Raw genomic sequence first — 26,179 nt, 5'->3', positions numbered from 1 at the left:
TTATGATATACCAAAAGTCTAATATTGACATAGATAATTTCTCAAAGACACACCTCTGTCTGAACCATGGATGGCCTCTGAGTTCGGAGAATCTTCACAGTCTGGAAGATGTCCACCAGTCCTTCATGCCTCATCCTCTCCAGCACGATGCTCAGGGTGATAAACACACCGGTCCGTCCAACACCAGCACTGATCAACACACACATTGTAAGACTTAAAAAAAAACAAAAACACTGTGACCATTAAATACAGTAAATTCAAGATCTTCACGGGGCTATTAAAAATGCAGTGGTGTCCCTATTATACGTGATGGAGCACAATAGGTTGTGGAGAGTTTTAAGTCTACACAAAACGTCTATAATGATGTTGTCCAGGTCCTGGGTAGAGCATGGTGGCAGAGTATTTATGATGTGTGGCCTGTGTGTGCCAGTGCGGCTTGGAGACATGCTGGTCTCATGCCAAAGCTACAACCCTGTCACACCACACTGTTCTGGCAGAGCTCCAGGTAAGTTATTGCAAAGTTCTAACTATGCACCTGCAACAATTAATTCACGCTCTACTTGCACCAGAAAAAAAACCCACACACAATGCTCACCTGACCTTTATTCACCGTTTGCACACAAAACAAGCAGCACTTGTTCTCATCTTGGTCAGACTTGCTGGACAAGAAAGAAGAAGCCTGGATGTGGTCAAGGTTCTAAAAACCCCTTCATCTGAATCCTGTTGATGGCGTTTCCTTCTCAGCACAAAGGCTGAAACTAGACCTGGGCATTTGGGACTTAAGTTCAAGATCTTATGACACAAGAAATTTAAAGACACAGATGTATTTAAATAGATTATGTCACCGAAATAATATTTCAATACTGTATTTTTTATACAAGCAGCATCCATTTCATTTTCTGTCGCTGGCACGTGTATATTTTATGCACCATGACAGAAAGATTACTCCATTCTGGTCACTGTAGTCACAGCATGTTTGCTCAAATCTGTCTAAATATTAAAGGTTTATTTCCTAAATTAGAAAGGAGCAGCTGAGGCTGGAGGAGAAAAGGTGTTTTCTTGTTGCTGCAGCACCAGAGTGATGCTGCATCATTTTTGGTTTGGTAAAGGTTTCTAGTGGTTTATGATGAGTGTTAGGAGAGATTATTCTTCTCTACTTTAAGCTTATTAGACAGCATGGGATAAAATTCCATAGTTATGCTGATGATACTCAGTAATATTTATACATGAAACCTGACAAATCTTATCAGTTACTTAGATTACAAGCATGTGTTAAAGAGTCTTATTTTTCTGCTTTTAAACTCAGAAAGGACAGATGTAGAGGATTTTTTGGATCTGAGAATCTTAGGAATAAACTTTGCAGCTTTTCACTTCCTCTGGATGGCATTAACTTGACCCCCAGTTCTTATATAAATGACTTTTGTGTTAATATTTGATCAGGATATGTCTTTTAACCCTCATATAAAAAATGTTACCAGGACAGCTTTCTTCCACCTGTGTAATATCAATAAAATTAGAAACATCTTGTCTTAAAATGATGGCGAAAAACTGGCCCGTGCATTTATCATGTCTAGGCTACACCAAATGACTCCAAACCAAATGTCATCATGCTAACCTTAGTAGCCACCTACTGTCTTATCAGCACTTGTTGTTGTTTAACATAAGAACTTCTGTGACTGACAAAGTCAGTGAGTAGAGCAGAAAAGGTCCTAATGAAATAAAACAAGAACCCAAATAAAATCACACAAAGTTACCTGCAGTGCACAGTGATTGGTCCATCTTGTCCAAACTGCTCTTTAGTTTTATGGACTTGGCCGATAAAGTCAATGAAAGCCTCCCCAGTTTTGGGCACTCCTTGCTCCGGCCAATCTGTGAACTGGAACTGCCTAATGGTCCTCGACTGGCCGTCCTGATGAAGGTGCAGAGAAATGCCAATGCTAAGATACATCACTCACACACAAAGCTACAGACATTTCCTGTTTGAAATAAGGATCAGTGTTGTTAAGTGATACGACTGTTACTAGTAAGAGAATTTTTTTCTGTAACACTCATCTGTCACAGTTTTTTCTGAAGAGTATTTATTTATTGCACTGTGATACAATGTTTAAAAAGTCACAGAGTAATGGTGCTTTTAATCATCAATAGTCATCCAAGGAGATAGGGCAATGTTTTTTATCTGCCTTTGCCTTTCAGCAGTAATAGATAACTAGCTGAGTTAAGTTTCTGCTTTGCTGATGGCTCATTCAGTGACAAAGAACATACCCTGACATCCGTGACCTTAAACTCTCTCACAATGTACTGAGGCATGTTGTATTCAGCCATTGGATCCACCACAAAATACTGATAGCGCGCAGAACGCTCAGCGGGCCAGTATTGATGGCACTTTTCCTACAGAACAAACACAGCAGAAAGAATAAATAATTATAAAGCTTTTATATTCACCAAAAGGTAAGGTATATTGTTACAGGGTTAATAGTAAAAAAGTAAAGAAAGTATTAAAACAAAAGGCTGATACATTATAACATTACTCCTAAAAAAGAAGTCCCCTCTTTCTGCTATGTATAGGGTAAGCAGCTTGTACTTACGGGGTATGTACCTGGTATTTACTGGGTACATAACAGGTACTTACTGAGTAACAAGTCAGTTAAAAAGAAAGACCAGTTTCTGTAGGTACCCGGTAGGTACCAGCTATGGACCAGTAAGTATCAGGTATGTGCATCAGTAGATTTAAAACTAATTGTATTAAACATAGGCCTTTCCAAAAAAATGACATATTCCATGAGTTTTAAAAAAAATTAAAACTTGTAGACACACATGCAACTATGTCTAAATGCCTGAAAACTGTAATAGATGGGCTCAGTGACTACAGACCTATAGCCCTCACATCTGTAGTCATAAAATGCTTAGAGCGACTGGTTTCCCAGCACATCAAGGACCGTCTTCCTCCTTCTTTTGATCATTACCAGTTTGCTTAAAGAGAAAATTGGAGGATGCTGCCGTAATAACACATTACAAAGCACAGAGTCATCTGGAGAACTGAAAGAGCTACACTGTCTTGCCATCCAACTAATTGAATTCAGGTGTTCCAAACACTTCCATGGCCACAGGTGTTAAAATTAAGCAACAAGGCATGCAGTATGAAGGTATTTCTGGTGCAAAACCATTTGTGCTTTCTAATTGTGAAGTTGAAGTAGCAGAGAGAAATCCTATGGGAGTTTTGCAATTGCACTATTTTTTCCAGTCTTTCACAAACACACAACAACAGTTACACTACTTCAAATTCTTAAATACAACACACAAATTCTATCCTTTGAGTCACACTTTAAAAAAATCTTATACTTACAGTTTTGCCCCAAATGATCATATACAAATGGTGCCAAACAAATCCACAGCGTTGCACCGTGATAGGAAGCCAGCTGTGCAAAAAGTTTATTTATGAAATTTCCTCACTACTAAATATTCCACAGTCAAATGTTAGTGGTATTGTAACAAAATTGAAGTGATTGGGAATGACAGCAACGCAGCCTTGAAGTGGTAGGCCACATAAAATCACAGAGTGGGCTCAGCGCATGCTGAAGCACATAGTTTCCTGAGGAGTCTCCCTTGAATGTGTGTCAGTGCTAACTGATTGCACGACAAGACGGGCGCATGCGCACGCAGCGACCAGCAGTGGACAAGAGTACATGGCGTGGTGCAATTGTTTGTTTTAGCAATTTTGAATTTTTTAACTTTTATTTTTATTGATTTTCATGACTTTATGTAAACATCAACAGAAGTAAACAAAAAACAACCCACCCCAAATCAACAAGAAGCACTACAATGTCCACATAAAAAAAAAAAAACATACATACACAAAATACAGGTAAACATTCCCAGGAATGGTTCAAAGTAGTCGAACTGTCGGACGGCCAAGTGAGTAAAACATTGAATGTAAAAAGAGAAAAAAGAAAAAAAAGGGGGGGGAATTGGAAAGGTAGCCTTCATTTCCAGTTGAAATCACAATCTCTGTAAGAAAGATCGCAATGGGCTCCAGATTCTCCAGAATTTATCTGACTTCTGATGGAGATCATGAGTCAGTTTTTCAACTGAGATATTAGCAGAGATTTGTGATATCCACATTTCAACTGTAGGGGCCTGTGGTGCTGACGTCTCAGTAGTATACATTTCTTGGCCAGAAATAAGAGGATTACAAGCAAATGTTTAGTATCCGCATTAAGTAGAGTGTCTGGAGCATGATTAAAAAGACAGAAAGAGGGGGTTAGTAAGAACTGTTTACCAATGATCTCTTGTATCATCAGATGAACCAGAAAAATTGAATACAACTGCAAGACAAGAATAAATGAATAAATGTCCCCCTATGTATTTTGCATTTATGACAAAGATCTGAACCCACAGGGAACATCCTCCAAAGGCGAACAGGTGTATAATAAGTTCGGTAGAAAAATTTAAAATTCTGCTCATGTATAAAAACCGAGGTGCAGTTGGGGGAAACCCCATTACAGATCTCCTCCCAATCTGCAGGCTTAAACATCAGCCCCAGGTCATGCTCCCACACTAGCCTCGTGTTTGTTGCTCCAGACAAAGCGAGATAAATGAGAATTTAGTGATTTGAAATGTGCAGAAGGTAAGTAGCAGGGAAGATTTTGATATAAATAGTTCAGTTGTGGAAGGATGTTCATTTTTATAGTGTTAATTCTCCCTAAGAAAGAGGTTGGCAGGGGAGCCCATTTTATTAAATCATTTTTTATCTTCTGAATTAAAGGTGAGAAGTTAGTTTCAAAGAGATCATTCAAATCAGGTGTAACAAAAATACCCAGATACTTGAAGCCTCTGATAGACATTTGAAAAGGAGATTGCACGAACCCCTCTGGGGGGGATGCTGAAAGGAGTGGCAACAGACTTTCCTAAGTTGATTTTGTATCCTGACAAAGCACTGAGCGCAGCCATAGATTCCAGGATAGCTGGAATTGATTTCTCAGGATTGCACATATACAAAAGTACATCATCTGCAAATATTGAGATTACATGGTTTTTACCGCCTATATTGATTCCAGATACATCCGGATGAGTCCTGATGATCTCAACCAGAGGTTCAATAAACAATGTAAACAATAAGGGTGAAAGGGGGCACCCCTGCCTACAACCCCTATGAATCTTAAAGGGCTCAGACATCAAGCCATTTGTGTTAACTGAGGCTGTTGGGTCTGAATAAAAGCTTTTAACTAGATTGATGAAATTTGGGCCCAGGCCGAATTTATGTAACACCTGAAAAAGAAACTGCCATTCAACTCGGTCAAAGGCCTTCTCGGCATCAAGGGAAACAATTACTGCAGGCTTTTTGTGAGTGTTAAGGTACTGAACAACATTAAGAACGCGTCATATATTGTCTGTGCTGTATCTAATTTTTATAAACCCTGCCTGATCTGGGTTTATTATTTTAGGGAGGATGTTTTCCAGTCTCCGGGCTAATACTTTTGCCACAATTTTGTAATCAACGTTAAGCAAACTAATGGGTCTAAAAGGAGGAACAATGCATGGGACTTTTACCTTCTTTTAAAAGCAAACTGATGGAGGCGTGTCTCCACGAGGGGGGGATGCCGTTCCTCAAAATGTCATTAACAGCGGGCATTAATATTGGTTGAATCTCTGGCCAAAATGACTTTAAAAATTTAAACTGAAACCCATCGGGTCCAGGACATTTTCTGTTTGGCATAGATTTAATTGCAGCCCAAACTTCCTCCGGGGTGATTGCAGCATCTAAAAAGGCCCGATCCTCTCCCGTAACAGAGGGTAGAGATATATTGCTCAAATAAGAGGAGATATCTTCCAGGTCAGCCATGTCCAGGTTGTATTGAGATATACAAAAATCCCAGAATATGCTGTTAATAATTATTGGGTTGTATGTGACGTCCTTGTTCTGCATTCTTATCATATTAATTAAGTGACTGCTATCTTGATTTTTCAATAAATGGGAAAGCATGCGACTGGACTTAAAACCAAATTCGTAGTATTTCTGTTTGGTATAAAGTAGTATTTTCTGAACTTGACGGGTGTAGTCTATATTAAGCTCAGACTTAACAGCCATTAGTGCCTTTAAATTTGACAATGTTGGTGATTGTTTGTGTATTTGTTCTAGTCGAATCACCTCTTTTTCAAGGTTATTTCTTCTCTCCGCTCGAGCCGCTTTTTGGTGAGAGCAGTAAGATATAAGATGACCACGCAAGGTGGCTTTTGCTGCATCCCAAATTATAGCAGAAGACACAGGAGAGTTTTTGTTGTCTGATTATAGACTCAAAAATCAGACCTGTTTAACTGGTTGCTCTTTGGAAGGCACTTCAGGTCAACGATTCACAGACCACCAGACTCACCAACAGCTTCTTCCCTTGGGCCGTACGGTCAGCAGATAACCACTAATAACTAATAATAGTAGCTAATAGTTAAAATTAGAAACACAGTAACTAAAAGTTTAAACAGAAGCAAGTAACCTGAAGTAGATTTCAAAGAGCACAATGTTTTTCAAGGATCTGAAAATAATTATATTATAAATATAATTTCATATTAAAAAACTGTAAATAAAGTTTAATGTTTTGAAATGCAGAAATGTTTTAAAAACATAGCTGCAATGTCCTGAACAACCTGAATGTTTTGATATATGAATGTTTAAAATAGCTGAAAGTGTGCTTCAGTAGTTAGTCCAAAAAATGTACAAGTGTGACTCAGCATTTACACTTGTTATTTAAAATGTTGCATAACTAAATGCAAAAGGTTTTCTCTTACGGACACTGATTATTATGCTTCAGTTAGTTTGTTGTAACAACAGTTCATATGTCATGACTTGAAAGAATGCATGATTGTGCTGTTTTACCCGTCCCATCTCGCGCAGTTTGGTGAGCATGACCACAATGGTGGAATTATGTTCCCACAACATTCTCCACAAGTCCTCTGAGGTTTCAGCTAAAGGGCCCTGGGTGGCAATATATCCTCTCTGGTGCCTGTGGAATGCAAAAGACAGATGGCTGGGTTAACCTCTCAAGGTTTATTTAGATTCTATCATTACTAATTTTTGCCATATCCTTATGTAACACCCCTAGTCAGTCGTTTTTTTGGTTTTCTTTAACCGCTACAGGTATTTTAAAAACCCTGAAGTCTTTGTTTCTTGATTAGACCCTGTGATGGACTTGTGTGCAAAGGTGTAGCACCATCCAAGATAATGAAATAAAAACATTTACAAAAGAAAAACTTCTTTTTTTACTGTGATTTTCATGGGGTCACCTGTATCCATCAATGAAGTTGGCATTGATATAATCAGAGCCCTCCGCTCCTCTGATTGGCTGCAGGTAGACACGGGTGGATTCAAAAGGCATAATGTTGAGCAGGCGGTTCTTGAATTTGTTACATGGCATATTAGCACTGATAAATCTCACGGTCTGTACTTTAGAGCTTGGTGTAGAGGTCAGTTTCTGCAGAGAGGAGGTAAAGTTTTGTCATCAGACACATCAGAGGTGACACAGCAGCTTCACAAACACAAGACATTGTCTCAAACTCTACATGCAGTTTCCTCTGGTACTGTTAAAAGAAAATTAGGCTTTTTTAAACAAACTGCCAATGCTGCATCATACTACATTTCAAAGTCCACAGTATATTTTCTGTGAGCAGAAGTACAAAGTTTTATTAAAATTAAAATCAAAATTAGGAGAATAAACCATGCAACAGGTACGTAGAAGTTAGGAAAAAATTTGTCTAACATTAATTAATGCAAGAAGAGTTCTCAAATTAGGTGCTCATTATAACTGGGGAATTATGGACAAATATACTCTTACCGGATATAATAATACATTTTATTTATAGGCACCTTTCTCAACTTTTACGGACATCGTACAAAATACACAATACCAATTTAAAAAAAATGATGATATGATATTACATTAGCTACAAAATGTGTTTTTACTATGATAAAACCATGCTTTTTGTATTGTAAAACTTGTGAATTTCTTAAAACAATACTGACTGTAAACTGTTTCTTTTGTTTACACATTTACAGATGAAGAACATTCAGAGTGAGTGAGAGTCTACATTTGGGACAACAAATGTCACAGATTACAGTGAGTTGCAAAAGTATTCACCGCCTTGGTATTGTATTTTGTTTTCTTCCACGCTGGAATTTGAATTCATTTTTAGTCTGATTTTAAATAATGGATCTACACAGAATACTTTTATTATTTCAACTAAATAATATAAATAAAAATTAGTTGTAAATAATTTTTTTAATAATTCACTGAAAAGCGGTGAATGCACATGTATTCACCCCTTTTGCTTTGAAGCCTCAATCATTACCTTCAGAAGCTACATCACTTGTTGAATAAGATTCACCTGTGGGGGATGTAAGGCCCTGTTCAGATCTGGCACTAACATCTGTCTTGGGTGATTTGATTACAAGGGGACAGCTCTGACTGAGAGCCTGCACACCAAAACATTTTTGTCATAAGACGTACTATGCTCTGGCTCAAAGACCAAATAAGGAAAGTGTGAAGAAATAGATTAAAAAGGTTTTATTCAATGAAACTAAACCAAAAGAAATCAATTAACATAAACCACAAAGCTGTCTAGGGGAAGAGACTAGGGGAGAGACTGCTCTCTGTGGCAAAAGAAAAGCAGGCAGAGTTGCACTGTTCTTCAACACCAGATGGTGCAACCCGAGCTACATAACAGCAACATCAAGCTGCTGATGGTTGATCTCAGACCGTATTTGTGGTGATTTGGCTTTTTTCTGGGTTTTGTTTTTGTTTTATTTTGATTTTAGTTCTTTGGTTTTTGTTTTGTTTCTTTTGTGTTATTTGGTTGTACTTGCTTTTCGTTTTGTCTCATGTTCATGTTCATGTTTATTTTCACTCTCCCCCAGTCATTCACTTCTGTGTCAGCCACGCCCATCTTCACCTGTCCCGACTCAGTAATCATTCCACCTGTTCCCACTCACCTCGTTATCCCCAGTCTTTAAAACCCGGTCATTTCTCTCCATACCTCGCTGGTCCATTGTCTAAGGTTTGTTTGATGTTTGTCTCTCTTGTTTGCTTCGCTCCGTGTTCCTGGTTTTCTGAGTTCTGTTCCATTTATGTATTTTATTTAGTTCTTATCTGTTTGCTGCCACGTCAGCTTTTTGTTTTTGTTCGTTTTCTTAGTTTATTATTTAATAAATTAGTTTTTCTTTCTTTAAAATGAGTCTGCGCTCTGGGTTTGCCTTCGTCACTCCACATCATGACAGTATTACATGCCAAGAGAGTTCTCCCACATCATTGTTTGTGTTTGCATTCCTCCCAGACCGCATGTTGAGACAGTATGTGGCCTCATTCATTCTACTGTGTTAACATTGCAAACACAGCATCCAGAGGCTTTCGTCACCACCTCAGGAGGTTTTGATCAGGCAACACTGGACTCCACACTTCCTGACTTTCATCAGTTTGGAACATGCCCAACATTAGACCTTTTTTATTTCAATCTCTACCCATAGCATATTCATTACAGTCTCTAAAACTGGAGAAAACCTCCTGAGCACTATCAAACAAAATATCCCTAAGTGGTCTGAATCAGTCCAGCCTCTTGTGTCAGAGTAAAAAAAGGTTTCAACTTCCTTTTTAATGAATTTAGACACAAAAATATAAATCATTCAAAATGTCAAATGACTCACTCTGAGAATCCACATTACAGCTTACTTCACATAATTTCCCTTTTTTTTAGTAAATTTAACCTGAAAATTTCCAAATTTACTTTTTTTGTCTGTTGTCCTAGTTTTTCCAGTGCCAAAGCTTTATCAAATTCTGCTTGCTGCTCAAAATGTAAAGATACATCAGAGAGTGAGTATTGAGTGTTTTTAGTCAAAGTAGAAGAATGAACTTCAGGCAAAATCAAAACCCTTATTTCATAAAGATTTTCTTTTAACTTTACATTTTCTTTTAGCTTTTTATCACAAACACATATTTCATTGTGACCTGCAATCTTTACCAACTGCTCTTTAGAATATTGTTCAAGAAAATTTTCTAATGGAGAATAAATAAACTCTTCTACAGACTGCTTAGCAAAAAAACAAACAAACTTGAGTGCCACAGTATGGATTATGGATTGCATAAGTTAAATACAGTGTTGACAGGAACTTAGTAAATCAACCACAAATTATACCAAACTGTCTGTGGTTCTCAAACTTGCTCTGTCGGGCCCCCCTTTGGAGTAAGAAAATTGTCCGTACCCCCACAACCATGTCCCAGAACTGAATAGTATCAATGCATAAAGTATTAAAGTATAAGCATGTTTTTTAAAGGATGTTAGGATCTGTGCCTTTTGTGTTATTTTTTTGATAAATCTTTTCTGTTAGGATTTTTGATTATGTTGTTTGGTTCAAGGGTTCTGTGTGTTTCTGAGTTACTGTTTTCGTTTCTTGTGTTCAGTTTTGTTCCCTGTGCCTTCCTGTGTTATCACCCACCTTCTCCCTCAGTCAGTACTTTTCCTTGTCACACCCATCTACACCTTTTCCTGGTTTTCAATTAGTCATCTGCCCGTGTTCTCACTAAAACCAGGAAGATAGAGCACATAACACCAGTTTTAAAGTCCCTACACTGGCTCCCTGTCGCTCAAAGAATAGACTTTAAAATAATGTTGTTAGTTTATAAATCACTGAACGGTTTAGCACCACAATACATTAAAGATCTGTTATCGCTGTACCAACCGTCTAGACCCCTCAGATCTTCTGCTTCTGGACTGCTCTGCAACCCCAGAACCAGAACCAAACGAGGAGAAGCAGCTTTCAGTTTCTGTGCACCACAAATTTGGAACAAGCTCCCGGAAAACTGTAAACCAGCTGAAACACTGGGTGTCTTTAAATCTCAACTTAAAACCCACCTGTTTAGAGTTGCTTATGGCTAAATTAGGGTTAGAGTGCAGGTTTTTGATGTCTTCGATGTTTTTCTCTTTCTTACTGTTTATTCATTTTCACATGCTGTTTTTATTTTGTTTTTTAATTATGTAAAGCACCTTGAAATGCCTTGCTGCTGAAATGTGCTATACAAATAAAATTTGATTGATTGATTGATCTGTATCCAATTCCTCATCAGCCCCAGCCTATATATTCTGGCTCAATGCTTTCCGTTGTTGCAGTAATGCACTGTCTGGTTATCACCTGTGTTTACTAGTTGTTAGTTTTGCTGTCTTGTCAGCCTTTTCTTTTTGCTTTGTTATTAAAGCAGTTTATTTTTGAGCTCTTAGTAGCAGTCTGGATTCTGGTTTCAAATCCACCACAAAAGCTGCTAAAAGAAATGCAATATTAAAACAATGTTTTCTGTTTTCTTTGAATAATTTGCTGTCAATTTTAAAACTTTTTTGTAAATTGTGTTGCAAACCCACTTCCCCTCCCCCAGTAGGCTTCTTCCCAACAGTTTAAGAACGACTGGCTTAACCCAATTTAACCCTAATTATCAGAGGATAGGGATAGTGGGAATATTAGTAAAACCGTATACCAGTAGTGTGATAAATTGAGCAGCACATTATCAGGTTTGTGTAAATAGGACCCAAGGATGCTGTTGGGACTCAGAAAGATGAAGGCAAACCCAGAGTGCAGACTCATATACAAAAAACGAATTTATTTATAAAACAGAAAACAAAAGCTGACGAGTAGTGATGGGATATCTGAAGCCAGGCTTCGAGGCGTGTGCCGAGTAAAAAGGGGGCGTGTCCGATGAAGCCCACTTCGGAGCTTGTGTCATATTGAGCAAAACCACGTCATCAACAACAAACGAGGCCTCACATTACACCTGCCACAACGTTGCTTCATTTTGCGTATCGTTTTTCAAAATAAAAGCGCTATGAACCCTGTTGCTTCGTGGGTTGTAGTAGGTGGTTTGGTAGCGCGTCAGCAGAGCAGTTTTCATCAGCAGTGGATGAAATGGAGCCGTCAAAAAAGAGAAAAACCTCTCATATCTGGGATATACATATTTGTAATATTAAAAAGCAGAACTAGAACTCCCAGGAAGAGATGATTTTAAACAAATTCTGTTTTTCAGGAGGCAAGTTTCAAGCTCAAAGTATTCAGAGTCTGCCCCAACAATCACTCAATTCCCAATACACTAAAGTACAACAAATCTTCATTGTCAAATAAGTCCATGACATAAAAGAAAACCCAACACAACCACTGATGGTCAAGGATTAGATTGGCTACAAATCATTTTAATAATTAAAACCTGACAATTAAATATGATTTAATTGATTCTCCTGTTACTAAACACGAGTTTGATGAAAACTTTGTGACAATATTGCATTTACACATTTCTGAAAGTATGATCCAACTGAGTGACAAAGTTGTTACAGTTTCCCCAGCAGATGTCACTAGTGAGTGATGAATGAAGCATTGAGTAAGGAACCTTTTTGCAAAGCAAAGTGTTGGAAAGCTTCATTTGCCCATCACTACTGACGAGGCAGCAACTAAATGTTAAACAAAAAACAGAAGCAAAAATAACAACCTGGAGCACGGAGCGACAAAGTACATCTAAGCAGGAACGGACACAGAGTGAAAAATCAGGAACCGAGAAACAAACAATGAACCAGCAGAGAAGTGAAGTAAATGACCAGGTTTTAAACACAGAGGATCAAGAGTAAGTGGGCACAGGTGTGTGATTATTAAAGCTGGGACAGGTGTAGATGGGCGTGGCAGGGAAACAAGTGAGTAACTGAGGAGGAGTGAATACTGACACAAAACAAAGGCATGAACAACAAGAACTAAAAACAAAGATAACTGAACACAACCAAAAAACATGAAGACAACAAACTGAACATAAAAAACCCAAAGAAAAACCCAAAACCCGACAGATGCAGACTCTTACAAGGACTTAAAAGTAAAGAAAATGTTTTAATAACTCATAAACAAACGGCTGGCAAGGCAGCAAAAAACAAAAGATCAGGAAAAAGAGAGTGCATGAAGAACAGGGCAGGGAACACCATTATAATGTGCTAAAGCCTATGGAGGAGTCAGTTAAAATACAGTAAATGAAAAATTGGTTAAATTTTTCTGTGCAAATGCAAAAATTTGTAAACACTTACCTCTTGGTTCCATGCCATTTTAAACAGAATAAAAAAAAACTTCCGCTACGACCAAACAAATTTATGTCTTTCAGGAAAAAAATACCAGTTTTAAAATTTTCTTAAGCAAGGTTCCCTGAAAGCATAAAGGGCGGGGGTCGGCAACCCGTGGCTCTAGAGCCCCATGCGGCTCTTTGGCGCTGCCCTAGCGGCAGGGGGGGGTGCGCTACCGAAACTTAGCGCAAGTTGTGTAAACAATGAAAGAGCTATGGACAACGTTGGCCCTGTGTTGTTGCTGTTTTTTAAACTTATGTGGATTCTCCTGCGACTTCAGGAAGAGAGGCGCAGTGGAAGAAATGCTCTGGATGCCGCCATTGTTGCGCGGAGTAGGACAGCTGTTATCCTCCGGAGATTTCAGGCTTTACAGCGCCTTCAGCTGGGGGACAGACGGCATAAACGTTGCAGGGTAAGCTAACGCTGTTGTTTATATTCCTACCTTCGCTTTTTATGCTTGCATCTGGTTACACCCACGACCAATGAGTGAACAGGAGCTAAGCTTGCTCCACCCACGAAGCAGGGCTGGCCCTGCTCCGAAGCAGCTATATTAGCTGCTTCGGATACATACAGCATGTGTTGCCTTCATTATAAGACTTATATAGGCTTTTAATTTTTTGCGGCTCCACACATATTTGTTTTTTGTTTTTTTGGTCCAATATGGCTCTTTCAACATTTTGGGTTGCCGACCCCTGATAAAGGGGAATTAAAATCAAATCTCAAAAAATTGACATTTCATGAATGTTATTTAGTCAAACATCCATACAAATTGCAGGTACCCATTTTTCTGACCTAAAACTTAAATAACTTGTTTTTAGCGTTTTAGTCAATAATTTCCAAAGTGGGTGATCTGTGGGGTGGAGTTACCGTCCTGGGTTCATAATTTATGCTGTGAACACAAAGAAATGCTGGAAGACTTCACGGAAGTAATGGATATACAACCATACCAGTATGAACCTGAACCAACGGCTAGATCTCTGGATTCAGATAAAAACTCTTCAGATTCGTATTCTGATGATCAACCAGGACCATCATGGCTGACAAAACAATGCGCATAACGACCGAGTTGGGAACATGGAACGGTAAGAACTGGTTATCACCAGATCATTGTCATGACATCAGCACACAAAACTAAAAATCAAAGAAAAGTATTTATCTTTCGGGAAGTCAATGAATGAAACTCCAGTGGTATTTTCTGGCGGGTTCAAACAATTAATTCCAACACACTGAACTATATTGTACCGGTATTCATATACTCACTGATGAATGGCTGAATGCTGTGAACCTCAGCAGCTTCGTGGACGTCACACATCAGGGGGGTCACAGAAAAAGCCGAAAACACCTGAGTGGTTTCTTTAATGTTTGGTATTTAAAAAAAAAAAAGTACATAATTTTTATTTTTTGTTGAAAATTTTACAATAAGCATATTTTATGATTTTCTTTCAACTGATGTTGGCTTCAAACCCCTTTTCAGTTCAGCTTTAACACATAGGGAATCCCATGGCTGACTTCAGCAAGCGAAGAGTCTATTCAAACTACGCAACACTCTCTGCTGGCAATTAGGCGCAAAAATTTTAGCAACACTCTGTTTCCACAAACATTACAAATGTTTGGTCTCAAACAAAAAAACCCAACAACTTTGACTAACAGTTTCGAACTGGATAAGTTTCCAATTTATTATGGCCTGGCTCATAGACTATAGAAAATAAGACCCAGTAGACAGGAATCGGGTAAAAAGGTCTAATTTTAATAAATCTAAACCAAACGAAAATAGTGAAGTGCAAATGATACAGAGGCTTTAGAGCTTGTTTCACTCTACCGGGAGCTGAGGGATGAGCCACTGTGTTGAAACTTATATCAAAACAGAACTGTTATGTGATCGATGACATGTGAAGCTACAAACATTATCCCTGCTTCACTTGATGCTTTGTTTCCTTGGCTCACCGCGTTTAACTGAAGCTTTCTAAATGAACCTGAACCAGCATCTTACCCTTCATATTGTCATTTATATTTATTCTTTGGATCAATCTGGAATGTTTTTTAGAGCATGAACAAATGTCTTGCAGTAAGACTATTGTTTACAAACTCTAAAATGGAGTAAGACTCTTACTCCTTTTGACAAGAGTATGTAATTTATTTTACTGTGTAATTATGTAATCATTAATTAGTATAAATGAACAAAACTATCATCACAGACATTTCTAAACTGTTATTGCTGACATGGGATCGAAACAATGTTATTGTAGATTTATACTATAAATCGTCTCTTTCTCACATGGTTGCATGATGTAAATCATGTCATTTTGTTCTTCTAAGTGCTTCAACAACCCCTTCTCGACACAAGGTCTGGGCAAAACCTTTTCTCCTGGGGTTTCCTAGAAGTTACATGCTGCAGTTCTTGTGGAATATAAAATGTCCATGCGAAAAACGTGTTTGCAAGCAGATTTTTTCACTTCTCACAGGGTATAAATCAGCCTTTAGTAGCAAACTTGAGACATTGCTATGGCTTCAGATGGCCACCAGATATCACTGTTCTTAGACAGACTGAAGCCTCAAAACATTGAAGCTTTTTGGACACAATTAGAAGGAAAACCTCTGAGGTTCATTATGCTTAACTTGCCCATTATTAGAAAACAACTAAGATAAACCCTGTCTAGGGGAAGAGATAAGGCAGACTGCTCGCAGGAAAGAATGAGTCTTTTGTAGACTTCATTGGAGACAGTGAAGTCTAGTTCCCAATTAACACCAATTCACCTAAGGAACCTGCAACATAAACACACAGAGGAACCCAGAGAATATGCCCGGGGTTGTAACAGATGCCAATTACCCACTCTGTCTGCAGATCATCAGATTAATGAAGGGACTCCATTAACTTTCGTTGGTGAAAATTGAAGCAAAACTGTCTCATCATAGTTTATAATAAACCAAGTGACCCCTCCATCTCTCATTAGAAATTGAAGCCAGCAGGACCTGGTTTACCAAAGCTGCCATGTGGTATTTTTGGACCCAGCGTCTGGGCACTAGTGATGTGAGGCTTTAAGTCCCAGGAACCTCCCAACACAATCATGGTGTCACATTTCTGTAAGCATGAAATAACTAATTCCAACTAGATGCGTTAGAAAAAAAGGACATTTGAATGAACAGCAGTAAGGTAAGAATTACAGGAATCAACAACAGTCAACACAAAAAAATCATCTAAAGAGTTTTTGTTCTTTTTAAGTCAGCAACATTTATTCACAAAATTAATTTACAAAAGGGGTGGGGCTTAAAACTTGTATTGCAGCCAGCTATTAGGGGCCTTCTGATCCTCTTTGTAGTTATAGCATAGCTTGATGATGCTAATGACATGACAGATGCTAACACTGTCATGTCACACAGCAGACTGTCACCACACATTCTGACACAGCCTTTATGTGCAATAACAATGTGTAACACCCTTCCTACGGAACTCTTAACTCTCTTTATATTCTGTTTCTCTATTACTATTCTTCACTGTATCTACCTCTGTACTGTTGCTGCTGCTGGAACCTTAATTTTCCTGAAGGAGCCATCCCAAGGGATCAATAAAGTTCTATCAATCAATCAATCAATCTGAATGACATTATTATTTTGACATTAACCTGGTTCAGATCTATTTGACTCACATTTTTGTAGAATTTAGTACACAACTTTTAAAAAGCATAATTAAGGAGTATAAAATGATCAGTAACTTCACAGATCTCAATGTACTGTAATCCATTTCCATCATCAGGGACTGGGAAACTCCTGAGTTAAAAATAAGATGAATGGAGCAAATTACAGAGATCTTTTTAAGGGATTTGAGACTGGGATGGAGCTCCACCTTCCAGCAGGTCAATGAACCTAAACAAACTGCTGAAGAACTAGTTTAAGGAGAACTAGTTAAAGGTCCTGCAATGGTCAAATCATAGTTCAGGCTTCAATCCAACTGAGAATCTCTGGTTTGATTTAAAGATTGAGGGACACATGCAGCACTCATGCAACCTGAAGGAGCTGGAGACGTTTGGTCACAAAGACAGGACATAAAAGTCCAGGTTAGATAAACTACGACCATGGAGACAGACCTGAAGAGACCTGATGGATCAAAAACATGGAGACGAACCTGAAGGGACTTGATGCTGGAACTGGTGTAGAAGGTGGAGACACAAATGACTGACTTTCAAAGGATGAATCTTTATTCACACCTGTTTTCCAATAAAAATTATGTTTCATCTTCAAAATAGTAGTTATGTTGCATACATTAAAAGATAGAAAGCCCCCCCATATGATTTTTAAATTCCAGATTGAAAGGCAACAAAAGGGAGAGAATTCTAGGGGATGAATACTTTTGCAAACCACTGTAAACTGGAGTTTAATTTGAAGAATTATTGGTCTCTGAAACTCAAACTCAAAGCACTGTATCATACTATGTATCTTGTATGTCCCAAATGATAAATAGCAACTTCAAATGATGATCATTGTTTTTTTTTTGTTTTTTTTAAACTCCTAAAGTAAAACTTGCAGGTTGGTATTTATTAAGTCTAAACATAATATTTTGTGTGAATGTATTTAAAATGATATTATTATATTGAATTTCATGCAAAAGTTTTAAATTCATCAGAAAAATAGACCTAATGGCTTTCCATATGCATGCATTGAAAAGCAAAGCAGGACAAAAACAGTAAAATGCCCTAAATTGGTGCAAAGAGTGGCTCCTACATTGATAAAAGGTTAGGAAGGGAGAACAAAAGCAAGGTACCTCCAGTAGACTGGAAACTCATTTAAAGTTCTCCGACACATTCTTTGGCAAAAAACTAGTTCACTTCATGCAGCTGACAGGGAGAGTGTGATCATAATATCAACTTGTTCTTTGTTGTATTAACCTGACAAGCAACTACATTAAACATACTAACCAATTAAAGGCCTTGCATTCCTTAAAAGGAATTCATATTGCCCACCCCCTTCATGCCAAAATTTTAGACTTTTAGTCATGCTAGACCATATGAAATATATGTGAGATCACACAAGATGTATTGGTGCTCAGCAAATGTTTTGGTGATAAGTCCCAGCTACTACCTCACCATATTTTAGCTCAGTATCTGTAAATATGACTGACTCAAAGTAGTTTTTGTGTCAGCTAAAGTTGATTGTCTATGGTGGCCTTTTTGAATTGAGATGACTCCAAAAGTTAATTGGATGTAGATGTTCATCCGGGGATAACCTACTGAGAGTTTTCATTAAAATATATGACCCAGGCTGGCAAAATTAGTAACAATAAATTTATTTTTTTTTTAAGAAATTTGAGATGTTATTATTTTCAAATTCTCCATTGCAAATGCTTCAAAATGATATTAAATAGTTTGCTGAAGTTTGGCAATTTATCACCTGGGCAGCAACAAGTGGGTTTTGTCAACAAAACAGACACATGAAGTTCATTTGACATTTAAAATGCTGTGTGTTTACAGTCAGTGTGAACACACTCCCTATGAATGCTGAGAAGAAAGTATTCTGACCTTAAACTCCTGTGCCATGGCAGAATATGGTTCTCCAGGAGGGATCTGGCTCAGGTTCTGGATGTGGGCATACAGGTTGCGGGTGGTGACCTCTGTGTTCCCACATGTTGCAGCTTCCAGCAGGGCTTCATGGATGAATATGTACTGATCCTCTGTTTGCACCATGTAGTTTCTCTGAGTGCGAATACATGTCACATGACCATAAATGTCTACCGACTTCTCGTGCTTCATCCTCTCCAACATGGCATCTATGACAATGAAGCAGCCTGAGCGGCCAACACCAGCACTGTCAAAAGGCAAAGACCACATCAGATTACACCACAAGAAACTGCTGAAAAATGGCAACTTTGTTTAATTTTAATAAAACTTTTTCAGATACATGCTGGTGTAGCAATCCAGCTTACATCACATCTCAGCTTTAAAAGCTCAACTCCACACTCTCTATTTCTGAATTGAGAAAGCTCCTCGGATGAGAAGCGAAACGTCTTCAGCTACAGAATAGAAGTCCAGTTGTTTTTGTTTTTTAACTTTTTTTGAATTTTTCAGATACAGGCATCAAGTTAAATGTCCAGCATTGCTGGAAGGAATGCATATCACCCACTCGAGTTTTAGACTTAGATCATCTTAAAATAAGAAATGACGTATGATGTAGTCATTTTGGTCAAGCCTTAAAAATAACATTATGTTGTGTGTGATTGTGAGATGTCAGGCTGAGAGTATGTTTTAAGGATGAATCTCAGCAACTACCACAGCAAATTTTAGCTCAACATCTGTAAACCTGACTGAGTTACTTACTGATTGGTTACTGCCAATGTACTTCTGTTCCTCATGTCAGCACTATAACCGAATCTTGGTTAGAAGAGATTTCTCTATTGAGTTAGTCCTTGAGTTAGTTTTCATTTCCCAGTCAGGAGTCACCCTGAACAGAAATGTGTTTTTGTTCCCTTCACTAAAATCCATGTTTTTATTTAGAATTATATATTTTCCTTTCTTTTTAGCAATAAATTGCTATTATGAGGTGCACAAATTCAATGTAATTTAGTAATTTAATTGTGATTATTTCTTAAAGGGATTGGTACAGTCATATAATGTCATATAATGTTATAATGTTAAGTTATATAATGACTGATGCTCATATTGATGTTGTGAAAAGCTTTGTCCTGTTCCATTGTAGTTATTTAGATGTTTGGTACATTATTTAAATAAAGTCAGTGATGCCCTTATACACAGTTTTTTTCTTTTTTTTTTTCTTTGCAATGCTCTGCCCATTTTTGGATGACATGATGGATGAAGAAGCTCTCAAACTGAGATGTGTTTCTGACATAAGGGTGCTCAGGACCAGCTGGACCCTTGGGCTTTTCTTCTATTAGTGGCAACAATTATCAGGGGATGTGATACTATCTGTACAGACAATTGAGTTGGAGCAACCCTCAGATGGATAACAATTTCCTTCTTGTGGTACTTTTTTGCAATGCTATATGCTAAATACCAACAGAAAGCTTCATTAGTTGCTTGATTAGGAAGGTACTGTTGAGAATTTGTTTTGGGATATTATAATTTAATTAAGTAATTATTTGAGTTGTTATTTTATAGATTTAGTTAGGATTTGATAGTTGCATCTGGTTCAGAACTAACTACATATCCCATGATGCTTTGAAAAAAAAAAGGGAACCTGAAGAAGAAGAAAGAGCTGTTAGCTTAGTTTCCGACAAGCTGTCGTGTATATGTAAGATTTGTTTGTCTATATTTGTTCACTAAAGGTCAACTAAAATTCCATCTGACTCTTTTTTGTTATTTAATTAGTCAAATATACAACAGGTACATCTGAAACTGAAGTCATTCTTCTGATATTTTAATTTTCTCCCCCTGCCAACAGGATGAATTGTTGTGTAAAAGAAAACATCTACAAAATTTATTAGAAAAGTAAAAAAAATCCACAATCGCCACAATAATTATGAAGATTGTAGATAAAAAATAGTTTCCACATTTAATGAACACCAATTTGTTGTATCTTAAAGAAAATTACTTTTATTTGCTCAGACAAACAGAAAAACAGCTGGACTTTGTGCCTCAAAAGTTAGAAGGTCATGTCTCAAAAACACCAATCAGAGATGAGACCCTGAGGCTCCTAACCCAAACATCCTCCTCTTCATAACTATGTGCTTAGATCCTGTCTAGGAACACCACAAATAAGACTGGAAACAAGGGGCAAACGTGGCGAAGTTTACCCTGCACTGCGAACAAGCTCGAACTTGTGCTGAGGATGCGAACAGGGCTTTGTTATACAAAGACCGTGCAGCCCTTAAACCTACCACCCCCCATCCTGGGCACCCCATGCAACATTGAAGAGACACTGAAAGTCCCACAATTCCAGAGCCTGCAGCATTTTGGGATAAATGTCATTGACTCCTGGAGTCCTGCCACCGAGAAACTACCTTGGTGACCTCCACCATGGTAATGAAAAGACTGGCATAACAGCAACAAAAACTTACAAAATCCAGATTGCAAAGAACATGATGGGTGAGACACAAGGAAAACTGGATAGCACATGAAAGTGACAATGAACCAGTGAGTAGTGGACAAAAATTAACAGGTTTTAAAGACTGAGGGTAACGAGTAAGTGGAAACAGGTGAGTGATTACTACCAAGGGAACAGGTGTGGATGATGAGGCAGGTTGACAGAACTACTGAGGGAGAGTGAGTCATAGCACAAGGCACACAGGGAGCAGAACAATAAAAGAAAACCTATTAAACACTGGACAAATAAACTAAACACAGGGAACACAAGAAACAATAAACTTAACACAAAAGTAAAACGAAAGATACCCAAACCCTGACAAGCTCCATTTGTGATAGAGCTTTGTAGTGATTGTTCAAAACAACGGAACTGAACAGTTAGTTCAGTCATTATAAGTGCATGGTTGAGTATATGAACATAAGACTGTAACTTGCTAGTAATAATAATAAATCTACATCTACGATGTAGAAATGAAAACTACATTGAAATCTACGAGGAAATGACAAGATCACTGTTACAAATCTTCTACACAGCAGAGTAAAACCTCAACTCTCGTGCATGATGCATGTGCTACTCTAACTGCATAACAGAAATGACACACAAACAAGCAGGTAGAAATGTTTTCAGTCTTCAGTCTAGCATGAGTCATTTGGATGTGCCAAAGCATTGTCTCAACATGAAACTAAAACAAAATAATAAATTAAGCTTTAATCGGCAGCAGAAATACACTCCTAATGTTAAATGATCTCTGATTCAGTTTGCCAAAATCCACTGAAACCTGTAGCTGATGTAAGAAGTGAGTTTACCTGCAATGAACAATAATGGGTCCAGCATCTGCAGGATTACAGGCTCGGATTGTATGAAGAAAGGCCAGTGTTGTGGTGGGAAACTCAGGCACACCATGATCAGGCCAGGCCAGAAACTGGAACTGCCGGACTTCTCTTTTCTCTCCTGAGCTATTCTGTCGGAGCATTTTAAATGTCTGTCAAAATGTTATTCAAATACAGTATAAATTATTAGAAAAAGGTACCATCACCTTAAACATCACTGGTATATAAGAAAAACATATTGTACCGAAACGCGCACACACACATTTCATTATGGGTTACTGAGTATAGGTTAATGAAACTTCGTCTTACACCAAATCTCTGAGGGATTTCCTTCAGTCTATATTAGAGGACTCAATGGCAGTCAAAAATAAAGCTCAACAAATTGCTTTGAGTTTTTCTGTTCTGCTACAAAAAGGTTATGCACTCAGGACAAGTTCTCACCTTGTAAAAGGTGAATGTTCTCATGATGTATGTAGACAGCTCCACAGTGTCCAGTATGGTCACCTGAATCATTCCATATGTCTCTGTACCTCGACTGGGCCAATACTGCTCACACTTAATCTGCACATAAAAAACACAAAAAAAACACAAAAAACATTTTTTTGTTGACAAAATCCTAAGTTTTATGTTTAATCTAATGTTTAATTCCTTCCTCCTGTTTTCTTCTTGTATATATAGAAGGATAAAAGAACTTGGAGGTTATACAAATGGATTGTTCAGTGAAAAAACCTGAAATTATATGCAGGCTCATCAAAACGATGTGTTAAAGTATTTGTACCTCTCAAGTTTTTCCACATTTTGCAACAATACAACCACAAACTTAAAAATATTTTACTGGGATTTTATGTGACAAACAAACACAAAATAGAGACTGAATTTTTCCACCATTCTTCTTTGTAAAACAGCTACAACAGTTAGATTAGATGGAGGGCATCTGTGAACAGCAGTGTTCAAGTCTACCCACAGATTCTCAGATGGCTTTAGGTCTGGACTCTGACTGGACCATTCTATCACATGAAAAGGCTTTCTTCTTCCCACTCTTCCATAAAGGCCAGATTTATGTCCATGGCAAATAGTTGTCCTGTGGACAGATTGTCCCCCCTGAACTCAACTCTCTGCAGCTCCTCCAGAGCTTCTTGGCTGCTTCTCAGGTTAATCCTCTCTTTCCATGAACTGTCAGTTTAGATGGAGAGTCATGTCTTGGTCCCTTTGCAGTTGTCTTACTCTTTCCAATTTCAGATGATGGATTGAACAGAGCTCTGTGAGACGTTTAAAGTCTGAGGTATTGTTTTCAAACCTAACCCTGCTTTAAACTTTTCAACAACTTCATCCTTGACCTGTCCGGTGTGTTCCTTGGTTTTCATTATTCTGTTTGATCACTAATGTTCTGTAACAGAACAGCTGGATTTATACTGAGATAAATGTCACACAGCTGGACTCTGTTTAATAATCAGGTGACTGCTAAAGGCAGTTGGTTGCTCTGGGTTTTAGAGTAAAGGGGGGTGAATACTAATGCACACCACACTCTACATACAAACCTAACAAAATGTGGAAAAGTTCAGAAGTAGGAACAGATTGTACAAAACACAGTTTTGTTTTAGTTTTTCCTTCAAGTTGAGTTGTTTAAACTATTGTCAAAATTGGACCATGATAATAACCTATCTCTCCACTTGAGTAAAAAGAGGTACAAAGGGAATCAAAAATAACCTTTGCAACTTACTGGCTTAATAAATGCTTAATAATCCAGGTAGAAAAATCTAACAAGATTGAGTCAGGTCCTCTGGATGGTTTTATCTTTTATCCAAAAGACTTCTTCAGCCTGAGGAGCTGCAAGCAAACTCAGCCTTACAAGCAGCATCTTCGCAAAGTGAATCAACCAGTTGGATGCGACACCCAAAAATAGATGTTCATAGGACCATCAGCCTAACAACTGATCATTAGTGCCCTGATGGCCGCTTGCTATTTGCAGAGGGCTGAGCGATACTCGCAATAACAGCATTGATGGAGGGGGACAATGGGACACAGAGGCCTCCGCCCCTGTTTAATGATGGATGGGTTCTCGTCACAAAGATGGCTTCCTTTACTCCTCTCTCAAACCAACGTTCCTCTCTATCAAGGATGTGCACATCTTCATCTCTGAAAGAGTGACTGCTGGCCTGCAGATGGGAGTAAACCACAGAGTCCTGGCCTGATGATGTTGCTCTTCTATGCTGGGCCATCCTTTTGGCCAGTGGCTGCTTTGTTTCCCCAATGTATAACTGATCACAATCCTCCTGGCACTTAACAGCATACACAATGTTACTCTGTTTGTGCCAGGGGACCGGATCTTTGAGTTCTTTTTTTAGTATTTACTCTTACTACTATTTTCCTACTTTTAGCTTTTAGCTAGTGTTCTGTTTCAAGACAGATTTAGTTTCTTTAGCAAAGTTCAGCAAAGTCATTCAGCATTCAACATTCACACTGCATTTTTACAGAAAAGAAAAATTCTCTAGATTATTTTTAAAATTTTATTATGGAAATCATAGTTTTTTCTGCTAAAATGATTTGTGTACTTCTACCTTTTGTGTTCTAACTCTGGTGGAGGATTTGATCAACTTAAGTTTTTTTTAAATAAAACATAAGAGGCTCACCCGTGAGCTCTCCTCTAAATGGGTCATCATAACTATAGTGGAGGTCTTCTGCTCCCACACCATCCTCCAGAAGTCACAGAGTGTCTCTGGCAAAGGCCCTTGTGTGGCAATGTAAGCATTCTGCTTCCTGTAGCCGTCAATGTAGTTGGCATTGATGTAGTTGCTACCTGGAAGTCCTGCAGTAAGGAACAAGAAGGGCAAATGTTAATTCTGTTTTCCTTTTTATGTTTTCTTTTTCTTTAACTGGATTGTTTTTTTTGATGAACTAGTTTTTAGTTGCCATTGTCGCATCTTTTTTTAAATGAGTATTTAACAAGAAAATAATTCAGCTGTGGCAGCAACTGGGATTTTTTTGACACAAAAGTCTCTGGTAGCACACACCTTGTTTCAGGAAACTACTTTTGGCACAAACAACTTGCAGGAAACAGTCCCAAATACAAGCAGTAATTTTTTACCTAGGTAAGACTTTTTTTTCCATCAATCTTTTTATTATTATTTTTGTGTTTTTACAAATATGTCTGCCATAAAACATACAACCAATACAGTCAACAAGACCAACAAAACGCCCTCATAGGTACACACTTGCATTTCTTTTAAGCATACCGGAGATAATAGTCCACTGTTGAGGCTCCTTTGTTTAACATTGTGGCTCAACATAAGTCTTTACTTTAGCTGAGTTCTTCTTGAGACAAGTCCACGCCTTCAACAAACTCCAGGAATGGTCTCCAAATGGTTTCAAATAGTTCTCTTTTCCCTTTTTGGAGATACGTTATCCGTTCCAGAGGTAAAGTCTTCAGCATGTGTTCGATCCATTGTTTGATACCTGGACCTGTTGCTCTTTTCCAGAATAGTGCTATCAGTCTCTTAGCTTCTAGTAGACACAAATCTATCAACAGTTGTTCGCTTTTAGTAAACAATGAATTTTTTGGATATAGACCTAAAATGAGAAAAACCGGATCTAATTCTACATCTTTTGAGATTAGGTGTTCTACAGTTTCTTTTACTGCTTTCCAAAATCTTTTAATATTCCTACATTCCCAGATACAATGAAACAAGGTCCCTTTCTCCTCTAAACATTTTGTGCAAATGTCTGGTATATTAGAATTGTACCGATTTAATTTGACTGGTGTAATATATATTCGCATTAACCATTTGTACTGCAGTAACCTTAAGCGAGAGTTAACGGTTTGTTTCTGAGCCCTTATACAGATAGATTGCCAGTCTTCCCGTGACAAGTTTACTCCCAGGTCTGATTTCCAGGCTTCCAGTTTCAATACTGAGTTTTCTGAAGAATTAAGGACCAAAAAGTTGTAAAGTTCTGAAATTGCACCTTTACTTGTGCCGTTTTTGTCAGCAATTTTTTCTAGAGGGGACTTTGGTGGTTTGGTTAGTCCTTTGTTTTTTGACCCAATATAGCTCCTAAGTTGAAGGTATTTAAAGAAATACTTTCTATTTATATTAAATTTCTGTCTGAATTCTTCAAATGACATCATGTAAGTTGAATTTTTTTTATATAAAGCTTGAATTGTATCTGCTCCTTTGGTGGCCCATTGTTTAAATACTGGATCTGCTCTTCCTGGA

General features: G+C 37.9%; 1 protein-coding gene across 4 annotated transcripts in view; it reads right to left on the bottom strand.

Moving 5' to 3' along the window:
• Positions 1–26,179, bottom strand: part of LOC108247515 (receptor-type tyrosine-protein phosphatase F) — a 147,656-nt gene that overhangs the window by 2,672 nt on the left and 118,805 nt on the right. For all 4 annotated transcript variants that reach the window (XM_017435682.3, XM_017435684.3, XM_017435685.3 and 1 more), the window contains 9 exons: positions 24,599–24,774; positions 22,410–22,529; positions 21,945–22,099; positions 18,621–18,906; positions 7,273–7,460; positions 6,866–6,992; positions 2,263–2,388; positions 1,755–1,909; positions 54–189 (listed from right to left, as the gene is read on the bottom strand). In XM_017435682.3, coding sequence (XP_017291171.1) covers positions 54–189; positions 1,755–1,909; positions 2,263–2,388; positions 6,866–6,992; positions 7,273–7,460; positions 18,621–18,906; positions 21,945–22,099; positions 22,410–22,529; positions 24,599–24,774 — 1,469 coding nt within the window. The remainder of the gene's footprint in view (positions 1–53; positions 190–1,754; positions 1,910–2,262; positions 2,389–6,865; positions 6,993–7,272; positions 7,461–18,620; positions 18,907–21,944; positions 22,100–22,409; positions 22,530–24,598; positions 24,775–26,179) is intronic.

The sequence above is a fragment of the Kryptolebias marmoratus genome, linkage group LG18 (genome assembly GCF_001649575.2).
Source record: "Kryptolebias marmoratus isolate JLee-2015 linkage group LG18, ASM164957v2, whole genome shotgun sequence".
NCBI classification, from domain to species: Eukaryota; Metazoa; Chordata; class Actinopteri; order Cyprinodontiformes; family Rivulidae; genus Kryptolebias; species Kryptolebias marmoratus.
This window is presented reverse-complemented; position numbering and strand designations above follow the sequence as displayed.